Source organism: Ixodes scapularis, unplaced genomic scaffold (assembly GCF_016920785.2).
Source record: "Ixodes scapularis isolate PalLabHiFi unplaced genomic scaffold, ASM1692078v2 PGA_scaffold13__105_contigs__length_92229423, whole genome shotgun sequence".
Lineage (NCBI taxonomy): Eukaryota > Metazoa > Arthropoda > Arachnida > Ixodida > Ixodidae > Ixodes > Ixodes scapularis.
The window spans coordinates 53,820,178-53,845,529 of NW_024609839.1; the positions used below are offsets into that span (position 1 = coordinate 53,820,178).

General features: G+C 43.8%; 1 protein-coding gene across 1 annotated transcript in view; it reads right to left on the minus strand.

Annotated features, from left to right (window-relative positions):
* LOC8035839 (gamma-aminobutyric acid receptor subunit alpha-6) overlaps positions 1-25,352 on the minus strand; it is a 94,933-nt gene that overhangs the window by 22,890 nt on the left and 46,691 nt on the right. Inside the window, exons 4-5 of the mRNA XM_042289903.1 lie at positions 12,787-13,007; positions 923-1,005 (exon numbers count right to left, since the gene is read on the minus strand). Of these exons, the coding sequence (XP_042145837.1) occupies positions 923-1,005; positions 12,787-13,007 (304 nt within the window). The remainder of the gene's footprint in view (positions 1-922; positions 1,006-12,786; positions 13,008-25,352) is intronic.

The window sequence follows — 25,352 nt, forward strand, 5'->3', positions numbered from 1 at the left end:
CGGGGGGGGGGGGGGGGGGGTGGGGGGGGGGAGCGGGAGTGAGAAATTCACACTCCCTCTCCCTGTGCACTACTGTGTCACGTGTTCTACGTTCTGCTTACAGGCATGTCCCGCCGCCCGCCCGGTTTTCACTTAAGGACCGTGGGGCGCGCTAGTTGTAGGAATGTGCTGCGTGTAGGAATGCTTTTGCATTCCTACATGTAAGCAGTCTTAAGTGTCCTCCTGTATATTTTACTTTCTCATAGTTCAGCACGTAGGCCAAGGTCATACTTTTTGCAACTACAGATTATTATCAACTTCAGATACCACGAACGCCCCTGTTTTCTCGCTGTGAGACGCGAGACAGGCGGGCGCGAGCGTACCCGATTGCCGGCCGCGCGCCTTGCGGCCCGCCCGTGACGTCACGTTTGAATGGTGAGGAAAAGTGTGGAAAAATTGGGGAGAACGAGATAGCATTTCGGAATGAGGATGCCATCTCAATTCAGATGATGCCTTTGGATCAGGTAGCTAAAATAATCGGCGGAGTTGCCCTTTAAGTGTACAAACATAAATGCACTTAGAAAAAAAAAGAACTAAAAAATCAGCGGCTACCGAGGGGTAGGTTCGTGGAGCTTTATTCCTGTGAATCTATTCCTATCTTTTTTTTAAAAATCTATTCTGACATGATTCTACCTAAATCTCGACCGGTAAATATTCCATTTAAATTAACGAGAGTCGAATCCATGTGCTGTAAACCACGAATTTAATAACAACTTAAATCATCTTGAATTGTTCTCTCCAACCTTCGGTTACTCCACATGAACGTACAAGCGAACGCAGGCAAGCGCGCACAAAACACTAAAACAACGCAGGCACACATTCAAGCACGTACGCACGCATTAAGTATAACCAAGAGATAACAGTTCGATGTGGCACTACTTACAGCTTCCTATCTCCAAGGGGCAAGCTTGGGTGTCCAAGGGGTATTTTCTGAGATGCATTGGGCAACTTGCTTTGATGGTCAATCTGGATCGGAAATGTGACTGCGTTCGTTATCCGCACTGACTTGACGATGAACTTCTGCTAGTTAGCAAAATCGTATAGACCTCAAAGAGGAAAAAAAGGTCGAATTAATTTATTATACTTTATGAGCCATAAAGATAATGGCGAATGACAAGAAGTGCGTAAACTGGGTGCAAACTTTGTTTTAACTAGGAACTCGGGGAAGATATAGGCTTGTTAAAATATCACCGTACAAGCTGAAAGTAAAAAATGCCGTTGCGAGACCGAGCTGAGCACTACTGCGACCAGATTCTAAGTGCCGTAAAACACCGCAGAAGCGCGCACTGTTAACATTTCCCAAACTTGTAAATATTGTAAATTATGCGTTAAACGCCCGATTTGACCGGACAAGCGCCCATGTCTGGATCAGTGTTGTACACGCTCAAAAAAAAAAAAAAAAAGGGAACAAAAGATTGTTTTTGTTAGAAGTTTCATATGTGAAATCGGAACTTGTTCCCGTTACAGTTAAAAAAATGGAACGCTTCGTTACATTTACGTTACATTTGTACTTTGCTGATTAGCATATTTAATTAGATCAAGAAAAGCTTTTTTTATTTATACCATAAAGTGGCAACATACAAATTTGACTGCAGTGATAATAGTACTAATTGTCTTTATTTTATGTGTCCACAAACAGCGCAGGGTCTTTTGTGCGGTACACAGCAAATGCCGACAAGCTAAAAGTATAAGCACTGAGAAAACATAGCTATCCCAAGAAAGCACTCACAAAACAAGCATAAAACACACAGCGACATCTGAGAAGCAAGATACGGTAAAAGAAGGGGTACTGAAAATACAAATACAGCAACCCCCCCCCGCCCCCCCTTCCCCCCCGCCCCCCCCCCCTTCCCCCTTCCCAAAAAAAGAAAAAAAAAACGCTTTAAGTTACAAATTACTGGAATCATGCAAACAATATACTCTCTAGATTACGCCGAAAAATTGACTTGTCACTGAATATTTCTAGGAGCAAACAATCCAAATTATTAAAATCATGCTGCATTTGTATTAGGGGAGACGTGTGAAAGAACGTGGGTGGAGAGAAAGAGTTGAGATTACGGCTCGAACGTGGTGGGGCGTGAAAACATACAGCGCTTAGTAAGACAGGACAGTCGACAAGCGCATTGACAAGTTTGTGTAAAAACAAGATATCCCGACAGCGCCGTCAGTCAAACAGAGTACATAATCCAAGACTCTTGAGCAGCCGATCGTGATTATAAAAAAAACTTACGTAAAAAAAAAAAAAAAAAAAACGATTGAAAAGATGCAAGTAAAACGGGTCTGTACGCGCTCAATGGAGCGAGATGCTATATCATTTATACAAGTCCACACTATATATGCAAACTCGAGTTTTGAGCGAATTAGGCAACAGAATAAGCGAACGATACATGAATAGGAAAAAAATTGTCTTGTGAAACCTGAAATTGCTCCCAATGTTCTAAGTGATGCGTTGCATGTGAGAAGCAGTCTAGCAGCGGCAACGGCAGTACCTTCTTGCCCTAATACGTCGCACTTACAATTCCAGCTCCAACTGACCGCTGAATTGCTTCGTTGCTCCTGGACGCCGCCGACTACTGCAAGTTATCACCCGACCGCCATTGGACAGCGACAAAGAGGCTGAGCGACGTCACCACGCTAACGCGGATAAAACGACTGTCTTCAAGACGGCGCATCAGAAGCAGTCTAGCAGCGGCAACGGCAGTACCTTCTTGCCCTAATACGTCGCACTTACAATTCCAGGTTGGTGCATTGCTTTTTTTTTTCTATTTCCTTAAACTTATAAGTTTCACTGCCATTGCTGCGGCTACTGCTACCACTAAATTCGGATTGTTTTAGTGCGATGTCATCCGATGAAGGGGATTCAGCATGTATAGCGTGCGATGAACCCTTGCCAAAAAGTGACTCACTTATGTGTTGTGCTGAATGTGAGTTTAGCTTCCACTTGGGGGCGTGTTCGGGAGTGTCTAAAAGCGCATTCAAAAAGAAAAGTGCTGCTTCGAAGGAAGCCTGGACGTGTCTAACTTGTAAGAAAGCAAAAGCAAGAATTGATTCAGTAGGTGAAAATCCCAAATCAAGCAACGAAAAAGATGATGGAAACACACTTGCGGAAATAAGTAGAAAACTCTCTGTTTTGATGACACTACACGCAAAAGTTGACGCATTGATGGAAATCAAGAACACTGTTGAAGGAATCGAGCGCTCGGTCCAGGTCATGTCTGACCAGTATGACGTACTGCTTACCGAAGTTAAGCAGCAGAAAAACGAAATCAGCGAGCTAAAAAAGCGTATCGAGAGGGTGGAAAAAACTGGCGACACCGAGGTCCAACAGCTCAGGCGCGAAGTGAACGATCTAGAACAGTACAGTAGAAGACAGAACATTGAAGTACACGGGCTGGCACCTTCCGCAAATGAAAACTTACTGGGTCAACTAAACGCGCTCTCGGAACAACTTCAGTTACCAAAGCTGACTGAGCAAGATATCGAGGCAGCACACAGACTCCCCCCCAAGTCCGACAAAGTTCCAGTCATCTTAGTGCGATTTGCGTCACGTCTCACCCGAGATAAGTGGCTACAGGGAAATGCGCGCCTAAGGCAGATGAAATCTACAGTGCGAATCTATGAAAACCTGACAGCTCAAAACAAAAAGTTATTCTGGCAGATTAGGACCAAAACCGCTGAAAAGGGCTATCGATTTGCATGGCACAAAGAAGGAAAGATGTTCGTGAGAAAAGCTGCCGGTGACCGTCTTGTCAGGATAGCACGCGAAGATGACCTGGAACTGATACGTTAATCAGAAACGCGAAGTTCACTTTTACTTTTATTTTCTCAATAATGGGTAGTTGTTCCACAGAACACAGTTATTATGATAACAATGCGTTCAGAAATCTTGTTAATGGAAACATTGCACACAATGACAATAGATTATCTGTATTTCATTTAAACGCAAGAAGCATTAGAAACAAATGTGACGAAATTGAACAGTTACTTGACTGCCTAGAACTAAGCTTTGATATCCTAGCATTCACTAAGACATGGCTTACGAATGATTCACATATTCCTGAATTTAACGGTTACTACCATACAGAAATATTTCGAACTGGGAAAAAAGGTGGGGGAGTGTCCCTTTACTATAAAAGCTACTTGGCATGCAGTGTTATCTCTGAATATACTCGTGTCTGTGCGAATTTTGAGTGTCTTCTTGTAGGGTGTCGTGATTACATTATAGGTGTTGTGTACAGACCGCCATCCCGATGGCCTAGTGTTTTTCTAGACTTCTTACAAGAAATTTTTCAGTATGCATCTGAGAGTAAACTTTCTATGATACTAGTTGGTGATTTTAATATTAATCTGATGTTGTCTGACTCATGGCAATTAGAATTTTTAGATCTCGTGCAATCACATGGTTATGAAAATGTAATTGATTGTCCTACCCGCGTTACATCTGAGACGGAAACTTTAATTGATTTATGTTTGATCAATGCAATGAGAAATGACGTAGTATCTGGTGTACTGACGGTGGATTTAAGTGATCACTTACCTCTCTTTTGCTTTCTTCCATGCGCAAACGTCGGCTACAATAAAATGAATATAACTAACCCTTATTATCGAGACATAAACGATTATAGTATCGAACGCTTCGTTACGCTTGTATCGGCAATACACTGGAATGATATATACAATGAGCCAAACCCTAGTAAGTCCTACGATAAGTTTATAGAAAAGATAAAAGAAGCCTATGAAGATGCGTTCCCATTTAGGAAAGCCAAAAGACACAAGAAATCACGGAAACCCTGGATTACCGTAACACTTCTCAAACGAATTAATGAGCGAAATAAACTTTACGACACATTCATAAAAACAAAAGACCTCGATATACTGGCTGAATACAAAAAGAAACGGAACAAGTTAAACTCCGACATAAAAAAGGCGAAAGTAAACTATTATAAAAATAAATTCATTACAATTCAACATAATCCAGTGAAAGTATGGAAGACGGCAAAAGAACTGATGTCCAAGTCAAGCAGTACCATCCCCAATGTCCTTAGAATAGATGACGTGGATTATTCTGGTAGAGAACTTGCAAATCTATTTAATGCTCATTTTTTGCTTTCGGGCGCCCCGACCTTCTCCTTACAACAGGAAAGAAACTTTGAATTTCATACCCGCGTATGTTTGCAACAGTCTATATTTTTGTCACCAACCACAGACTGAAGTGCTTAACGTAATAAATTCAATAAGAAACAGCGGCGCATGCGGCGATGATGAGTTGAAAGTTAAACCTATAAAAGCAATTGCTGGGGTAATATGTCAACCACTATCAGCAATCTGCGATAAAATATTAAGCACCGGGATATTTCCTGCTCAATTAAAAATCGCCCGAGTATCAGTAATACACGAAGGTGGTCCACTTCATAATTTAAACAACTACAGACCTATATCAGTATTGCCAGTATTTTCAAAAGTAATAGAGAAGATAATAAACTCCAGGATGTCGGACCATTTTATTAAAAATAACCTAATTGTCGAACAACAATATGGATTTCAAAAAGGGAAATCAACCAAGGAAGCTTTACTGAAAATCAAGGACAAAATTTTAACCAATTTTGAGACCAAGCTTTACACATTAGGAATATTTTTAGATTTCAGGAAAGCGTTTGATTCTATTAAGCATGAAATAATTCTGAAGAAGTTGTATAACTATGGTATTAGAGGAGTAGCCCTAGAACTTATTGAAAATTACTTATCAGATCGTGTGCAATATACGACTTTAAGTTGCGAGAAATCAGAAATCGGTAAAATACAATATGGTGTTCCCCAGAGGTCCATCCTTGGACCACTCTTATTTTTGGCGTATATTAATGATATTGTCAACATTCCCCACACACCTGACATTGTGCTATACGCCGATGATACCAACGTATTTTTTTCTGGTGCCAACATAGATGAACTTGAATCACTTGCGAATGATTGGATGTTAGAGTTAAGTGCATGGTTGACATGTAATGAATTAGAGCTAAACACCGAGAAAACAAAGTATATGATATTTCGAGCAAAAAATAAAAGCATTAATCAAGAACTTAACCTACGATTTAGAAATAGTGAAATTCAATATGTAAAAGCTCACAAGTTTTTAGGTGTATACTTTCAAGAAAACCTTAATTGGTCTTATCATATTGATCAGATCCGGCCAAACATCTCCCGGTCAATAGGCATTATAAATAGGCTCAAATATATCATTCCGGTTTGGTTATAAAACGACAGTTATACTTTACTCTTGTTCATTCTCGTTTAAATTACTGCAGTTTGGTATGGGGTACGTGCTCACAGACCTGTATATCCAAGCTGCTCATTCTACAGAAAAGAGCAGTACGGTCAATTGCCAATATCTCATATAAGGAACACTCTAGCCCATATTTTATCAAGTATTCTCTTCCTACGGTGAACAATCATTCATTCAAAAGCTGGCAATTTACATGTTTTACAAAATAAAAGCACACCCTCAGTTTGTAAATGAAAATTACATCAACAATGCATCAATATACTCATTTCGCCATACCCACTACACTCGGTCCAGAGTACGCACAAACTACGGTAAACAAAGAATACTTAATCAGATCGCACAGCTATTAAACAACCACCCTGAAATACTGCCCATGATAAATAATTCCAACACAATATACACATTTAAACGAACACTGAAAACGTACCTTTCAGGTATAACATGATTTATTAAAGTTTCCGGCCTCATTTCTTTTGTTATATCAATGTATCTTAGTGTAATCCCACTATTAGTATTTGATTGTTTTTGTTGCTATGTTTCTGTACGTTGTGCTGCTGACTGTACAGGGGGATGGAGCCCTGTCAGGCGATTTAAATCGCCTTTTGCCCCATCCTCCTAGACACTTGTCTGAATAAAGAATATTATATATATATATAACACGTAATGATTAAAATTCAACGCCTTATCTATAAAAACACCAAGATCACGAGCAACACTCACTCGTTTGATGACGACGCCATCTAGGATATAATTTAACGTAAGGGGCTTTCGCTTTCCATATAGATGTATAGCCTGTGTTGCATGTTCATTAAGCAGGAGATCATTATTAAAGCACCACCCAGCTATGCTATCCACATCGCTTTGAAGAAGTGTGCATTCAGAATCCGAACTAACATGACGAAACAACTTCATATCGACGGCGAATAAAAGCACTTTAGATTTTTTTACCGAAAATACAATGTCATTTACAAAGATGAGAAATAAAAGTGGACCCAAGCTGCTCCCCCGAGGCACCCCCAACGACGAAATAAAGGTATTCCATATAAATACCAATACACGAACACAATTTGTGCGATCGTCAAAGTAGCTCCTAAGCCAATTACAATGTGTTGAACATAGGCCGTAGTCATCTAGTTTACGCAGGAACAACAGGAGCCCTGTCTAACGCCTTCGAAATCGGCATGTCTAAGTAGATGACGTCTACTTGCTAATGGCCATGAACAAATGGCACAGCATAATCTAAGAATGTGCACTAATTTGTTTCCACCAACTTTCCCTTCAAGAATCCGTGTTGCTCAGGACATATTTTTTAACGGAAGTATTTGTAAAAAAGATTATGCAGCGTCATCTCAAAAAAAAAAAAAATTAGAGAAATTAGATAGTAAAGAGACAGGGCGATAGTTACTGATGATTGTGTTATCGTCTGACTTGAATATTGAAACTATCAGTGTGTGCTTCCATATAGACGGGAATCTATGATGATGGAAGGGAATTAGGAGAAGAAGACGAGAGGAAGGAGGGTTTCAATTTTCGATATGTTCACCTTAAAAAATTTCAGCTTTTAACAATATTTATTTGGTGGGCGATTGAGACGAGCCAAATGCACCGTTACCCCACATTGCACGAGCGTTTCACTACAACCTCACACGTTTCGATCTAAAAAAGCCCCTTGTTCGAACTTAACAACAGTTGCTTCTCAACCTCGCTGTCCGCAAGACGAGAGAGCGAAGAAGAGAGTAGGGCTTCGGGAAGGTCAGTCTTGAAAACGACAAGTCCTTCTTTTTGGAGGTTGGATTCGTTGTTCCGTTTGAAGGTGGGGGACAAGAGGAGAAGAAATAAAGATTACATTTTTGTTTATATTTTAAATGAACGATATTCGGGATACAAGCGTGCGTTCGATATCCGGTCACCTGTTCTTTTGTAGTAACGGTAGGTCTCTTTGGGGAAGTTCAGTGATGGCTGCAGCCGGCCTTAGATTTCTGGGCGTTTGAGGACTCGTGGACGGCAAAGAAAGCAGCTGAGATTGAAATGTCTCTCTTTCTGCGTCTTTTACTTTGACGAAAAGTTTTGCTTTTTGTACCGCAGCCTCGGGCACTGAAAACAAGAATCAATTCCACTAGCTCTCTTGCCTCTGACTGTTACCAAGCGAAGACCTCACAAAATAAACCCTAAGGTAAGTAACCAAAAAGTTAACGAGATCCAGCTCTTCTTAAAAACATTGTTTTTATACTTTTTTAAAATTTTCCTCTCAGAACTAAAATACAAATGACTTCACTGGACGAAAAAAAAAGGAACGCCATTCCTTCTTCCGTTCCAGTAAAAATTTAACGAGTTCCCGTTGCGGCTCCACCGATGCCAAATAGAACGGCGGCGTTCCTACGTTCCTCCTAAAATGAACGCGTTCCAGGATTGGAACGCCGTTCAGTACAACACTGTTCTAGGATAACCCGGTTTTCAGTGAAAGTAGGGTGGCCCTCCCCCGGTATTTTACGGTAGTATGTTTTGTGTATTTGTGTTTAGTTTGGAGGATTATTAAACGGTATAAGAACTGAATATCTATGCAGCAACTGTGGTTATTTTTAAAAATAAGTTTACAATTATTAACCCGACTATAATTTCGGTACATTTTAAATAGACACAGCAAAACAAATGCATCCAACACGCTTTCAATTCACCATTAATCAAGAGTAGGACGTGAGTAATCGTCGAACATTTCAAATGTGACTCTGTGATCTTCGATGTCTGAGATTTAACAAAAAAAGAGAAGAAAAACAATAACGAGGAAAGGAGCACGCCGAGCGCTCGGTTATAAATCACACTTCACACGACGAAAAATAAAATAAAATAAAAAATTTCCTCGAAAAAAAAAAATGTATATATATATAAGCACTTGAAAAGTAGTAGTACACACGGCAGCGCAGGTACTGCAATCAAGACTCGTACCCAGACGTAAAAGAAAAAAATTACACAAACCCTTTTCACAATTACACAGGAGGCACTATATATTTCTTTTGTTTGAAACTGCAATATCGTGGCCTGCCGCGAGAAGCGAAGCGATGAAGCATAACTGCTATAGTCGGAATTTTTCAGGCACCCAAGCAAAACTGCCTCTTAATCATGTATGACGATTTCACACAGACAAAAAGAGTATTGCTTAACACAGACAGCCGATTTATTGCGGTCTAGTGGACGACAATATTTTTTTTTTCAATTGCTATGATTAGAGTACTTTCGTTTTGTAATTGTGCCCGTTTCGGCTGAGGTGTGCGGCTCTTGCAGTAAGAGAGGCTTTAAGTAGCGTTGGACGAGTGCCTCATGATGTTAGAGCTTCTTGGTTTCTGATTGATTCTTTTGAAGGTTCTTATAGGTTAATGTCGAAAGCTCAGTGGCTGCGGAGCCATAATAACATTCCCTGAACTCGCCGAACCTTGTGTTTATTAATAAGGTGTCAGTGATTTTAGATCCATATATTCGACTTTCTATTACAAGATGCAGTAAGATTAATTTATTCAGAGTATCGCCGCACGGAATCGGTCAGAGAACTATTAAAAAAACGCAGGAAAAAACACAAAAAACACGGCTGCCAACGTTGGGTCAGCGGAGAAGAATTGGACGGTTAACGTTTTCTTATCAACTTCACAATGGGTATTATAACATCAGTTCCAGTAACTATATAAGGCTTCTGGAAGAACGTCACCTAGGGTTAATAGCCAGTTCGGAGTCAAGCCGTATATTCCAAAATCTTGATGGTTTTAAAAACTCTTTCCTCGTAAAAAAACCATGGACGAGTGGAATAGTTTGGATGGTGACCTCTTTGTTGGGATTCACAACGCCAAGCGGTTTGAAGGTGCGTTAATTGATTTGTATGCAGGGACGTGCTAGTGCTCCTTGGTGGTGATGACTTCAAGTGTTCTTGTTTAACCGAAATTGTGCTCATGTATTGTGGCGATTGTTCTTAATGTTCGGCTTTTTAAGTTTTGGTTTTGTTTTATTGCTGTAGGCGCCTGAGATAGCCCGAAAGGGCTTTCGGTATTGTAAATAAATAAAATAAATAAGACAAAGGTTGGTGGCAGGGACGTCTACATAAATCTGCCGAAGCTCGGATGAAAATTGGACCATGCGAATATTGTTACAAAGTGCACAATGTTCCTTCCGATTTTTTTAAACTTTCTTTCCGGTGTTGTGGTTTGTTTCACAAGTAAAATTAAAAGACTATTTTAGCCGTGTCATAGTCAGCATTACACGAATATATGCTTGCTTTCAGTTTCCAACAACAGTAGATACAAAAATAAAATGCTAAACTAATTTTCTAATCAAACGTGTACTTTTTTTACGTGTTGCGAAAATAAGGTTTCAAAATTCCTGGTTGTCTACATTCCCACGATATACTAAAGAAAATCACAAACATATTAGGAAAACTAGGGGTTAGATATTTCGAAATCATGTCCCGGGTCTGTCAGGGTTTGACATTACTGTACTACGCTGTAGTTGACCATTTTGTTCGGTGCGGTACCCCGCTATAGCGTGGGGTGTTGGACGCTCACCACGCAATGGTGGTACGTGACAGAGCGCCGTTACGAGTGGCTCAGCCATATGAAAGCGGGCAGGGGTGAGGATTGAACCGAGAATCACTGAGATGCGAAGCGCGAGCCTTTTTCTCAGACGCTGCAAAACCACAGCGATTGGTGAAAGGAAGAAATTTGGAGCACAAGAGGAGAGGAGCGCAAGGAAGCGAACCTTCATTATTCGTAACAACATGAGCATGTAAAACGTCATGTTTGATATCACATTGGTCACTTAATTTTTGGGTATAAATAAATTTTTTGTGCTTGTGTGTTGCCGATCGTCCGCCGTAGATTGCAGTGCTGGGCTATCGGACTGCTCTACGGAAAAGACAACGCGGGAGAATATTTTAGAGTATGGCTTAGAGAGGCCCACAATGACGCTTTCAAGCTTTTGACCATCCTCAAAGAACATAAAGGTTCGCCGGTAACACCGGGGCTATTACATGGCATTAAACTTTTTTTTTTCTCCGTTTTTTTTTTATATCAGAAAGTTATTTATATTTACGCCCTGCCTTAGATTAGAATTAAAATTCGCATAAAAAATCTTTCAAAAAGGCCGCTCCAAACTTAGCTTTTGGAAAAAAAAAAAAAAAACGCAAGCGTGTTTCAGGTCATGTTAAAGAAAATGAAAGCACTTGTGATAACAAAAGTCAAACAAACAAACAAACAAACAAACAAACGGGACTACGTTTCTGTGATGCATTACTGCAGACAACGTGGAATTGTCACAGCCACCGCTCCTGCCGAACAACGTCGTTTTCAGTACGCTTTTTTTTTTTCTTTTTTCTTTTCGAGGCCATTGTGAAGACGTCCGGAACACTCCCGGCGAGCGTCTTGTCCCCGCCGAGAAACTGATTTTGGGAGTAGGGCAGACATGAGTGCGTGGGGGCTTCAGAATGGCGAGCTCTGGTTGGAAGGATTAGTGGGTAGCTGTAAAGCTAGCAGCGTTTGTCTCCCCTGCGCTAGTTGAACGCGTTCGAATACGAAAGCTAAATGCCGGATGCCTGCGGCCAAAAGAAAGACAATTGTATTAAAGAAAAACACATTAAAGGTCCGTTCACACTCTTGCAACCGAGTACGACCGAGAGAGACCAGACCGGTTTTTAAGCCTCTTGCGATCTCTTAGGACCAGCTCCGCTGCACCGCATCCGGTCCTAAGAAGTCGCAAAAGGCTTAAAAACCGGTCTGATCTCTCTCGGTCGTACTCGGTTGCAAGAGTGTGAACGACACGCAGAGCGACCCGCGCATGCGCGCTATACGTGGCTTGCACAGGACGTCATTTCCGTTGCCCTCCAGAGAAGAGGGGAAGAAGGAGCTCCCCTCTTATCAGGATCCTCCTTTGTTCCTCCCGGATTTGCACAGGCGTCGCCATTCTCCTCCCAAAAGATTATAGAAGATTAACCTGTCACTCAAAATTCTTATAAAAGCAGCTTCTCTCTCCTCCTTTTACTTGGTGTTCAAATGTGGGCGAAATGACGTCAGTGCAAGGAGCCTATAAGAAGAGGAGAAGGAGGCGCGATGGAGTAGACGAGAATAGGAAGTGGAGGAAAGAAGGTCAAATCCTTTCGGTTTACATATAAGAATTTTGAAAGAATGGGAATCATCGCGACTTCACGATGATGGTAATTACTATTAATGATGTTACGTCGATGAAGATAAATATAAAAGAGTGTTTAAACCCGTAAAAAGTAACACCCGTGAAAGAGAAAAAGCGATCAATGCTGAATGTTGGCTGAGGTGGTGCTGAATCTATGAAAAGATGATCGCGATTATGGGCATAGTGACCTAATGCGGGACCATTATTTTCGAAATAAATAGCGCGAAGGTCAAAAACAAACTGACAGTACAAGCGCCTATTATTTCATTATTTAATTAAAAAAAGCAACAAAAAAAGCGAGGTACCTCATGGAATACTTGAGGCGGCCGTCGTGTCTTAGCCTGACAAACTTGTTTGGCACGGTGACCTTGTGCAGGTAGGAGCTCTTGCCGTTGAAGAAGTACGTGTCCGGGGTCCACACTTTCTCGAGGAACTGCCAGCTCACCGAGAGCAGCTTGATGTCCCCGTCGAACCGGAGCCTCCGATCGTACCAGGTCTGCCGGAAGTAGCAGTCCATCGAGAACATCTGCACGGGACGCGCCAAAACGCGCTTTTTACTGGAGTTCCATTCGGAGCGCAAGGTTGTCTGCGTCCTTTGCAGGGGTTGAGGTGACGTCAGAACGACGAGCTCTGATTGGTTCTGAATGAAGGACAGTGGGTAGACCTCAAGGCAGGCTTGCTTTGACGTCTATCCACTATCCTTCAATCAGAGCCAATCAGAGCTCAGCGTCTTTCTGACGTCACACAACCCCTGCCAAAGAAGCAGACGAACTTGCGCCCCACAACTACAAGAAGTTTCCGAACGCTGGTCGGGCATTAAAAAAAGTTGGTATAAATAAATTTATGAAAACAGTGTAATAAATCTTTTCACAAAGGTGTCTTCAAATGTTGCACGTATCATACTCAAAATTTTTAAAAGCAAAAGTGTAAAACAAACGATTAATACCAACAATTAAGTCAGAAAACCTGATTTATTCTTTATTCACGCAAAGGAAAACGGTAAAAACCACCTGATTGACGCTGCTGCTCAGAAATTGCACAATACAAAGAAAAAAAAGAAGAGAGAAAAAAGTGAACGCTTTTATCAGATGGATTTTCGAAACCGCATCCAGCAGATCCGAGCTTGTGTGGTACCCAAAGTTCCTACGTAAGAGCTTCCCATAAATAGCGACACTCTTTGAAGCGCCGACTGCGTGACGGTGCAGATTTTATGAAGCGGATGGCGGCACGCAGCAGAAGACTGAACTAAATAACGCCATTTCGTTCCAGCGGAATGTGCTTTCAAGCTTGCCAGGGTCTACGGCGGGCAGCGACGCAGACGACAGAGGTCCAGTAGCGGGGTGTGTTTGGCGTTCGCATTGATAGATGACGCTGCCTCCTTATCGCGACAATAGAGTTATTATAATGTACACTAGACGTTCAACTGGCGCTAGTGTCTATGCGACTTCCGGGAGGCAAATTGAATCAGACAGCAACCAGTCTACTTTTGCGGTGCTCCTGTGCATTCCTTTGGGAAAACGCGCGTCAATTTTATCTCTTCGTCGGAAAATAACATAATCAACTTTTGTTATTTCGGTTGTGCCGGATAGTACGTACTTTTATTGGTATCGTGAAAGTGCAATTGCTTTAGTTACAGTATTTTTCTTTACCACTGAACGATGTTAAGCTTTGCTATATTTCAGGTCCTTACCTCTGTTCCATGGCAAGTATGTAAAAATGGGCGACGATTCTAAGCAAAATAACAATCGAAAGGAATGTAGAGTGTCTTCAAGGTTCACTAGCATTCCGGTGGCGCTTATATAGTTCTAATTTGCCCCTCCTGTTATATGAAAATGACTCTGTCGTGCATCTTTACGATCGGTAAAAAAAAAAAAAAAAAACATTCGAACGCAAAAAAAAAAAAAAATAAAGCACGTGAGCTACGAAAGGTGCGTCTTCTTATAATTTCCTATGTTGGGCAGTTTTTAACGGGCACCTGCTCTCTGGCTTCTCCCTATTTGCCAATATTTGGAGCTTGTGATGATTTGAACCCAGAACAAGCATCTTCGCACTTATTCATGAGCAGAAAGAATAAAACAGTACTTATTTATTGCAAATCTGACTATATCACGTAGCTTTCAATTTATTTTGATCGTCCGCATGCACAAGGAGTTACTTATTCAGTGTTACTGCGTAGTTCTTGCCGTCTTTCTGGTTTTCTACATGTCCTTCGTTCGTTTGGCACGTATATATCCCCCATGCTGGAAAGCGTCGACGCCGTATTCGCGCTAACAGTGTCCGACAGCGCACATAAATACACGTACGAAGCGGTTTTAGTACCGTTTTTCATGCCACGAATTTCAAATAAAAACGCTGCAAGTGACAAATTATTTTGTCTGCGTAACTGAGAAATGTTCTAGTGTGCCTAGTACGTACACATTATTCGTGATATTTGCTCTTACAATCGAGCGCAGAGAGAAAATGCACTCGCTTTTGCCATAGAAATGCATTACCGGAAGTCTATTTCGGACTGCTTGCTGTCTGCTTCAATTTGCAGCAGCATATTAGCGCCAGTTGAACCTCTAGCGTACATTATAATAACTCTATGATCGCGACGGCTCGCGACCACCGTGGTTTATTAAAATGAACATAATCTTTTTGAAATGTACCTTCGGTTAAAAAAAAATGCGGACAATAAAAGCAAAATTTAAAGTAAAAAAACGCGTCTGCATGATGACGGCGCTTTTGCTGCCAACGAATTTCGTCTGCGTGTTGTCTGCTTTCTTTCGCGGGTCGGCTGCACCTTCGGACGCTGCTCTTGATGACATCTGTCAATGCGAACGCCAAACACACCCTGCTAGTGGACGTGGTCGTCTGGGTCGCCGCCCGCCGTAGACCCTGGCAAGTTTCTTGGCGTTATTTTTTTTACAGAAAGAGAACTACACTTCGCAATTTTACAAGAAAAACCGACCTGTAAAATACGCCTTTGGCGAAAAGCTTAGATTGCTATGTGCAGGCGTCGATTTTTACAGTCCATTTTAGATCGAGCCTGGTGACTTGGACCACCCTATGGATGCCTCAGGCGCCGCGATGTTCCTCGGCGCCGAGACGTGCAGAAGGGGCAGCAGCGCTGGCAGGGATTGCGGCATTGCACCCAGCAGACGGAGCAGGAATTTCTCGCTCTTCCTCCCCCTCCACTTCCCTCCTTCCCCCCCCCCCCTCTCCCGCCCCCCCCCCCCCCCCCACACACACACACACACACTCCGGTCCGGTTAAGCCTGGCGTGGCCACCGCGCGCTCGCCACCTGCGCACAGGCCGCAGCGCCAGAGGGGTGGGCTTCTCTGTGGGGTGGCGTTCCTTGGAACTATGACGCGTCGCGGCCATTCGAACTGCCATGATTTGGTTGCTCGTTTTTTGCGGTCACGGACAACACCGGCTGGGCTACATGGGCTTCCCCCCCCCCCCCCCCCCCCCCCCCCAGTGAATGCTTTCTCATCAAAAACAAAACTAAACAGAAATCTCTTCTGGGCAATCTGCGTCGCCGGTTTGCAGACGGTACACGCGTGTAGTGAGAAGTGCTGCCGATAGATGGCGTACGCCGCGTCGAGGGAGCGCCGGCCGATTCGGGTTCTTCCGCGGGATCGTCCGCTAGCATATAACCCGAATCGGCCGGCGCCCCCTCGACGCGGCTTACGCCGTCTCTCGGCAGCACTCCTAATTTCGCGTACGTCGTTTTGCGAACTGGCAACGTAGACTGCCCAAAACAGATTTCTGTTTTGTTTTCCTTTGAACGAGGTAAGTTCTTTCTTTCATTCATTCACTGAAATTTTCCACCACCTGCTTACACCTCTGAAGTAAATCGCAGCGCCATACGTTGAGAAATCGATTTTCGCACGTCGTCTAAGGTGCTTTCAAAACGCTCGTGTACATGCTCTAGGTGGCATTACCTATAGTCACGGCTTGTGGTTTGGGCGCCGTGGGACCCGGGAAGGCAGGGAGCCAGCCTTTTGGGGGGAAAGCGTTTTATTCCGGTTCGAAGTCGTGCTTGCACCAGCTCCAGCGCACCGCGTTCCTTTTCTCTCTTCGTGCACCGTCTCCAGCCTCGGTCCTTTCTTCGTCACTTCGTCTTTTTCTCGTCGCACCAATCAGCGCACACCACGGGTAACAAAAATATAACAATCACAAAGCACGATAACCCGTCGGCGACGGCGCGCGCTGAATCCGCTGCCTCGTGCATGCCACATGCATGACACGCCCCCCCTTTTTTTTTTTCTTTTCCAATAAAAAAATCACAATTTGTGTATTCCGTTACAATCGTAGCATTTAGAAAAAAAGAAAACGAACTGCGCGCACATTCCCGTCCATTCGGCGTGAATGATCACTGAAAGACTGACAAACTTCTTGAGAACATCTAAAGTACATTAACCACAAACAAAACTCCACCCGGCTACAGCCTTGACAACGCATCAGCAGGGACATTTTTCGTCCCTTTTACGTACTGGACATTCAGGTTAAATTTTTGCAACGCTAGCACCCAACGAGTCAGCCTCGCACTATTTGGTGCTGCTGACGCCAAATACTGCAAAGGGTTATGGTCGGTGCGAATTTCAACCTCCGCCCCAAGTAGCCACGTTTCCAACTGACCCAAGGCCCACACAATGGCGTAAGCTTCGCGTTCGATTACAGCCCACCGGGTTTGGGGATCAGTTAGTTTTTACTAAGAAACGCCACCGGGTACTCTTTCCCATCACCTGCCCTTCGGGCAAGACATGCCCCTATAGCTCTATCCGATGCGTCGGTGGACAGAACAAAAGGCTGGCTGGCATCTGGCGCTCTCATGACTGGGACTTCCATCAGGAGACACTTTGCCTTTTGAAACGCTTGTTCCTCCTCGTCACCCCACGGTAACACGTTCGGAGTCCTGTCTCCAGTTCGCGCGGTCAACGGCAACACCACTTCAGCATAGTTCGCAATGTAGTCTCTATAGTAGTTCATTAGCCCTAAAAAGCTCTTCAGTTCTTTCTTCGTCTTTGGCCTCTCCATGATCTGAATCGCCTTGATACGAACGGGGTCAGGAGCATGCCTCCCAGAGCCGATCTGGTGGCCGAGGTACATCACCATTCCCTTGGCAAACCTGCATTTGGACAGCTTCACCGTAAGCCCCACGCGACTTAAGGTTTCGAGAACGCCTTTTACATGCAAAAGGTGGTCTTCCCACTTATAAGAATATATTGCAATGTCATCGATATATGCGCCTGCATATTCTCTGTGTGGTCGCAACACTTCATTCATTACACGCTGAAAAGTTGCCGCTGAATTTTTCAACCCATAGGGCATAACTTTCCATGCGTACTGCCCACGATTGGTTACGAATGCTGTGAACTTCTGAGACCGTTCTTCGACTGGTATTTGCCAATACCCACGGGTTAGGTCCAGTACTGTTATGTACGACGCCTTCGCGACCATCCAGATCATTTCGGTAGCATTATTCATTGGAAAGGCATCGACTTCCGTGATCGCGTTTAATCGCCTATAATCGATGCACAATCTCACACTCCCATCCTTCTTCGCTACACACACTACCGGATGAGCAAACTCTGATTCAACTGGATAGATCATACCCCATTCTAGAAGCTGTTCTACCTGCCTTTCAACCTCAGCTCTCATTTTAATCGGCACCCTATAAGCATATCTCTTCTTTTGTTGCGAACCTTCAACAAGTCTTATCTTGTGCAGTCCTTTTGCACACTTTCCTGGGCGCCTAGAAAAGACATGTACGAACTGCTGTACCATGCTGTACATCTCTTTTTCCTCCGCGGTTTTCTGTGATTCAGGTTCACCTGCTCCCCTCCCGTCTGTGGGGAGTTCCTCCACCGAACCGAAGTCCGGATCATCAAAGATAACACCAACAGCGTCAACGCGTGCCACATATGGCCTAAGTTTGTTGGCGTGGATCCACTTACGGCCACCGTGAGGCATCTCAACTACGTAGCTGTTCTTTCTCCTAACCTCTAGTATCTTCGCTGGTCCCAACCAAGGAAAGTTCATCTTTTTACCACTCGTGTCCCTTAGTAGCACTAGATCGCCCCTACAAAAGGCCTTCTCTTTCGCTCGGAGATTGTAACGCGTGGCGTACGACCTCTGTTTGTGCTCTGCCTGTTCCTTTACTACTCGCGTCATGTCGGCCATTTGTTTTCTTAATCTAACCAGATATTTGTCCGCCGACTCAATGAGCGTGGACGGGGGCGTCCAATTACCAGTCCATGATTTTTTTAGGATGGACAGTGGACCATTCGGCGCACGTCCATACATGAGTTCAAATGGCGACATCCCCGTAGTTTCATTCGGGATTTCGCGGTAGGCCCAAAGTAGACAAGGAACTAGGCGATCCCAGTCCCGCCCATGTTCCGCTATCACTTGCCTCAACATCCGCTTCAGCGTACCATTCCATCGCTCAACTAGCCCATTGCTCTCTGGGTGTTCTGGTGTAGAGAACCTGGGTGACGACCCCAACCTACGCAGCAACTCCTGTGTGAGCTCGGCCGTGAAGTTTGTGCCCTGGTCGGACGAGACTATTTCTGGCACTCCCATTCGCGCGAATATTTCAACTAGCGCGTCACACACTGCCTTCGCCGTTAGCGATCTGATACAAACCACTTCTGGCCATCTCGTGCACACATCCACCAGACACAAGGCATATTTGTGCCCCCTCGACGACGCCGGGTCTAACGGTCCAATACAATCCATTACAACTGTCTGGAATGGAACATCTGGTCTTACTAGCGGGGTAATAGGCGCACGGTCTCTGGTTCTAGGTCTCGCGTTCAACTGGCAGTAATGGCATTCTTTGCAGTATTTACTAATCTGCTCCTGCATGTTCGGCCAGTAAAATGAATTCTTAATTCTCTGTTGCGTTTTCTTTCCAGCGAAATGCCCGCCAACTGGTTTGTCGTGGGCTACTTCTAACACTGTCTTCCGCCTGCTTTCCGGTAAAACTAGCTGCTTGACAATTCTGCCATTTATTGTTTCTTTGTGGAACAGCATTCCATCAACCACTTGCATTCTATGAGTCCCTTTTTTTTGCCTGTAGCCACAAGGGCTTCAGCGACTCGTCGTTCTTCTGCTCTGTTCGAAACTGAAGGCAACCTTCAGATTCTATTTCGTTTACGTCACTTCGCTCGTCCACAGACTCTACAATCCCGTTTTCACCCTCCGACTGTGTGCTCGCCACGCATGCCTCTATCACCAGCCCTTCTTTCAATACTGCAGCGTCACAGGGAAGATCCACCTGATCTACCAAGGGCACTTTCTGTTCTACTTCTCTTAAAGCTACTAAATCCTCAGGTGTGAGTAGCGCGTCAACTTCTCCGGCAAGCTGCTCGGTTACAGCACAGAGCAGTAAAGTATCCACTCCAGTATCAAACGCCCTGCTACCAAGTCGAAACGGGACATACATGAGATCGGCCTCCACCTCGTGACCGAAAGCGCCCTTCAATCGAACCTTCCCTTTTTGATTCTCGTCCAAAATGGTGGCCATCGACCTTCGAACCACTGTAATGTCTGCCCCCGAATCAACCCTAGCATTTAAGCGCTTGTCTCCTGAGCGGAGTTGCACAAATCGTTCTTCGTCAAGCACTTCGAGTTGTTCAGTCAGCGATACTAGTTTATCATGTACCTCGATTGACTGCTCGGCGTGTTCGCAGTCTAAAGGTCTTTTTACTCGTGCCGTTAGCTTAGGATTGGTCTCAGGGCAATTTCTTGCCAGATGACCCTGTTTCCCACAAGCGAAACAGCGTCGAGTGTCGCCGACATACTCAGTATGACCTCTCTCTTTCGGAGGCGTCATAGACTCGCTCTGACTAGAGTCACCAGTAGTGTCTGTCTTGTGATGGGGTTTTGGGACCCTCTGTGCATTACTCTCCTGATGGCATTCAGCGAGCTTAGCTATCGCCTCGGGACGCAGCCACTCCCCCGTTTCGTTCAAGGCAACACATGCTTTTATTTCATTAGGGAGGGACTCCTTCAACCTATCCGCGACAACTAGTTGCAACAGGTCATCGTAAGTATCCACTTTTCTACTGTTCACATAATAACTGAAGTAGCTATTAAGTCGGCCGGCGAACTGGCTCCAGGACTCTTCCCGCAATTTGCCTGCTGTTGTGAATAGTCGTTTGTATTCGTTTGGAGATAATCTTAGCTCACGTAAAATTCGTTCTTTTAGCTGAGCGTAAGATGGCAGTTCCTTCATGCCACTGCACATGATCGCTGACCTGACCCTGTCAGCCATATACGGCATTATCAGAACAGTTTTTATCTCGTCAGGGACCTGAAAGGATCGAAATATGACTTCTACCGCCTCAAACCAGCCAGGCACTAAGGTTTTGTCCCCGGGCATCCGGCTGAGCACATTAGTCAAGAGTGCAGCATAGTGGGCTACCCCAGATTCTGGTTGTAATCCCAGCCCCCCATTTGCACCACCACCATTTTCCTTCTGCAATTTTTGGAGCTCAATTTGTGCCCGTATTTGTTCGAGCTTTATTTTTTCAATTTCCAATCGAGTGTTCATCACTTCAGAATCAGTTCTCCCCTCATCCTGTGATGCGTCATCAGGCTCCTTAAGTTTGTCAGGCATTTTACCCTCCCCTTTGCCCGACTCATAGTTCTTCGCCATGGCTCGAGTGATCATTCAAGCCAAATAGACAAGCATATGCGCTCACCAATTCAGGTTGACCAGCTCTTCGTCGTCGATGGGCAGTCAGAAGCACTGGCAGCGGAAATGCTTAATAGGAATGTCTCAGGGTCCGTGCATCACTGAAATCCGGATTCTACCGATTGCAGGCAGTAGTTCCTGTCCCTCTCGAAGACTGGAAGTCTTGTTTTCCGCCGTTGGTTCTTGCGCTGAGGCTGCGTCATGCAGCGTCCGTCCCACTGGTCACGCCAAGCGCTCGCCTGGCGTCTGGTCGCGTGGCCGCCGAAAAGCCGAGTTTGCTTGCTGTGAGCACCGTTCGTGCTGAGCTCCGGACTCGCCGCTCCGTCGCATATGGTAGACGAAAAGCCTGGCTTGCTTGAACTGGCAACGTCCGTGTGGTATGCCGGACCCACCGCTCCGTCGGTTGTGGCAGGCAAAAATCCGGGCTTACTTGAACTCGGCGACGTCTGTGCGGTGTTGGAGCTGGCCGCTCATCCCAAGGTTCCGTAGCTGAACTATCCTGTCGACTGCGCCAGTCACGGCTTGTGGTTTGGGCGCCGTGGGACCCGGGAAGGCAGGGAGCCAGCCTTTTGGGGGGAAAGCGTTTTATTCCGGTTCGAAGTCGTGCTTGCACCAGCTCCAGCGCACCGCGTTCCTTTTCTCTCTTCGTGCACCGTCTCCAGCCTCGGTCCTTTCTTCGTCACTTCGTCTTTTTCTCGTCGCACCAATCAGCGCACACCACGGGTAACAAAAATATAACAATCACAAAGCACGATAACCCGTCGGCGACGGCGCGCGCTGAATCCGCTGCTTCGTGCATGCCACATGCATGACACCTATGCTCACTGAGAGGATGCGCATGGCAGGATGGTCCTTCGGGTGTTCCGCTTCCAGCGCGAGCTTCGAAACTTCGATAACGCTGAAGCGTCTCGTGAAACTCATACGTGGAGTGCAGCAGATGGCTGAGGTATGTGCACAGAAATTAATAACACGTGTATATTATGTACGACGTTCAGTGCAGCTGTGTGAGAAAAAAAAAAGCTTTTTAACGTGAAGCTTTCTTTGGCTATTTGCTCCGGATTCCGTGAAGTCGCAATTCGTAAAGCCGTGGCCTGTGACGTCGCATAATAATGATAATGATCATAATAAATCCTTTTATTTTTATGCATTGATGACGGAGACCGGAGATTCAAAGCTACCCACAGGCAGCTTGACGAGCCCTAGGCCCCCTTACAGTGGCAGCGATGAAAATATTACAAACATCTCAGAGATAGCATGTTACAAAATAAAAAAAAAATGATCCAGAGATTCCTAGAACATGAACTTAGTTCCTTTATGTGGTAAACAATGTCGGAAATAGAACGAAAATACCCCGGAGACAGCTTTGTCACAGCATATAAATATTTGAAGAATTTTCTAGAACATGTATCCTAGTAAAATATTTACCGCAATCACGGTACCTCAAGCACCAAAAAGCATTCAAATAAAAATATTCACCTCAATCAAATACACCAAATATATATTTCGTGTTGACAGATGTAAAATCTATCTTAGCAAGCAGGACCTTATAGAACTACAAGTACATTGGCCTTAGGTTTTCTAATGTAGTATTAATCAAATCAATTTTGTTCTCAGTATGTTCGTTGAGAGTTTTGGGAAGCAAGCATTTCAGCGTTTGGGTTCCGTAATTAGTTCTACATATATCCACCCTCCAGTATTCGCTATGACGGGTTGAGTAATCGGGATTGTTTCTAGTTAATGAAGCCAGTGATTCAAGATTTCGCATATTACGTTTTAGTTCTGATCGAAAGCCCTGACTTAACGTATAGGTGTAGAAATAAAAAAATGTTTATCATTGAAAGTCGCTCAATCGTAAGAGGCATTACAAATAGTGCGCCAAATTTTTTCTTAAAATACATGAATTTTTTCGAGGGTGGTAATCGTGGTTGTGCCCTACACAAGATAGCAATAACTAATATGCGAGTAAAACAAGGCGTTGTACAGTAATAACTTTTGTTGGAAGTATGGAGCTGCGACGCCGTACTACACCGACTGTCTGCGCTAATCTAGCTGGAACAGAATCTATCTGCCTATTCCAAGTCATGTCCTCCGTAAATAACACTCCAAGGGTTTGAAATGAGCTTGCTAATTCAACAATGCATCAGTTGTATATAACCTGTTTCGAAATATAGATTACAATATTCTTCGGGCGAAAAAAACTGCTTTGGTTTTTGTAGTATTAATTTTAACGAAGTTTCACGACGCCCATTTGTGCAGTTTTAACGAAGTATGATTAGCTATAGTTATATTATAATAGCGTTGTTTACCAGGCAAAAATAGGCTAGTATCATCTGCGTATATAACTAACTTTGCGTTCAAATTAAGTTTGGTTATATCATTAATATAAATGTAAAAAAAAGGGACCAAGTACACTTCCTTGCGGAACACCCGTGAGAATAGGTTTTACTTCTGAGCAGCGTCCATTTATCTGAACTTATTGATATCTGTACTGTAAATAGGAATTGAGTAGAGAATGGGCGTGTCCTTGCACACCGTAGTGCTCGAGTTTATGAAGTTGTATTTTGTGGTTTAGCAGATCAAAAGCCTTTGTGAAACCATTAAAAATCCTGAGAACAATTTTTCTCTCTTCGACGTTTCATAAAATTAATTCTTTTTGAGTTAGTAACGCAGACTCACTAGAATGATTTTTACGGAAGTCGAATTGACTGGGAATGAGCACACCATACTGTCAAACGATCATGCAATAGCTTTTTCAACCATGTTGAAAATATAAGTAGGATAGAAATAGAGCTATAGTCCCTAAGTTCCCTGCTAGATTTTGCGGGAACATGGATATCACGTGACCTCAACACCAACAATGGCGACGCCTGCAAGCTATGTGTATAAGGAATTCACTGGGTGCCATATTTGAGCGCGTTGGTCACAGCGCATTCCCGGGTTGCGGTGAAGGGGGGGGGGGGGCATGTTTGTCTTGGCAGAGGTCCTCGCACCCTCAGATCTAGCTCCTACCTAACGTCTCTAAAGAACGAAGATCTTGATGGTGTGGAATGCACGTTCCGGAAGCACTGGGGATGTTAAGATATACAACGTACTAGAGTCATTAGCGTTCTCCGCCAAGTCACATCCAGGACTAAGGACTAAGTAACTCCACGCGAGAGCCATACTGCCGCGAACTGGCACTGCTTTTCAGAGGCAGATGACGTGGCGGTATTCCGGTGGAGCTTCACAGACCGCCATCAGGCACAATACTGAAATCTGTTCATTCGTTTTAAAATTAGTTTTCTCGAATTTTCTACCGGCATCCCAGGAACAATAGTCTAGACTAGTTTTTCTGGGCTGCTGCCACAACATGAACCCGATCTAAACAAAGAAATAAAAACAATAATTTCGTTTCCGTACCGCCTTATGACAAATATATTACCGAAGTGAAGTCCAGACCTGTGATAGGCCGACAGGACTAGGGCAACCTTTTAAAGCAAGCGCGATGTTCGGGTTGGACCAGATATTTTTGTACCGATTAAATAAATAAACAAAAAAAATCAGTACTCGGAAACCACGTGCGATAACCACACTAAGGCTAACTGAACCTGCTAGAAACACGTAAAGGGCGTGTAAAACATTTCTGCTTCTACAAGAAGTCATCCAAGGCGCAGACTGCTAAAGTTCCAAACTTACTATACGTCTAAAATGTTTGACTCTTTATCTTTCAATATAATAAACTTTAAAAATAATCATACTTCACACTTCTAAGCTTCTAAGCGTCGACAATTTTCAAATTTTCAGCTTTACTTTTTTTTTGTACTTTCAGACTTTTAAACTTTATACTTTTGAACTTCTAAACTTTTAAAGGTTTAGACTTCAAAACATTAAACTGAACTAGCAGACGATGGGGAACGTGTGCAAATATGTAAGAGTGATGGCAATGACTGTATAAAGAAAGCGCTGTGAATAAAATTTAGTAGCTGTGTCTGAGATGTTGTCTTCTTCCTGTTTTGCATGAGTCTCGGGTTTTAGTACCGCCATACGTTTATACCTGAAGAAGAAAAAAAAAACACATTTTGAACACTCCTCCGGAGGAGCAAGCCACCGTCCAATTTAAAGGGGTCATTCGTATATATATTCATCCGACTCTTGTAGCCCTTTTTACCAAGATTACAACTAAGGGTCGGGACTTACCTCCA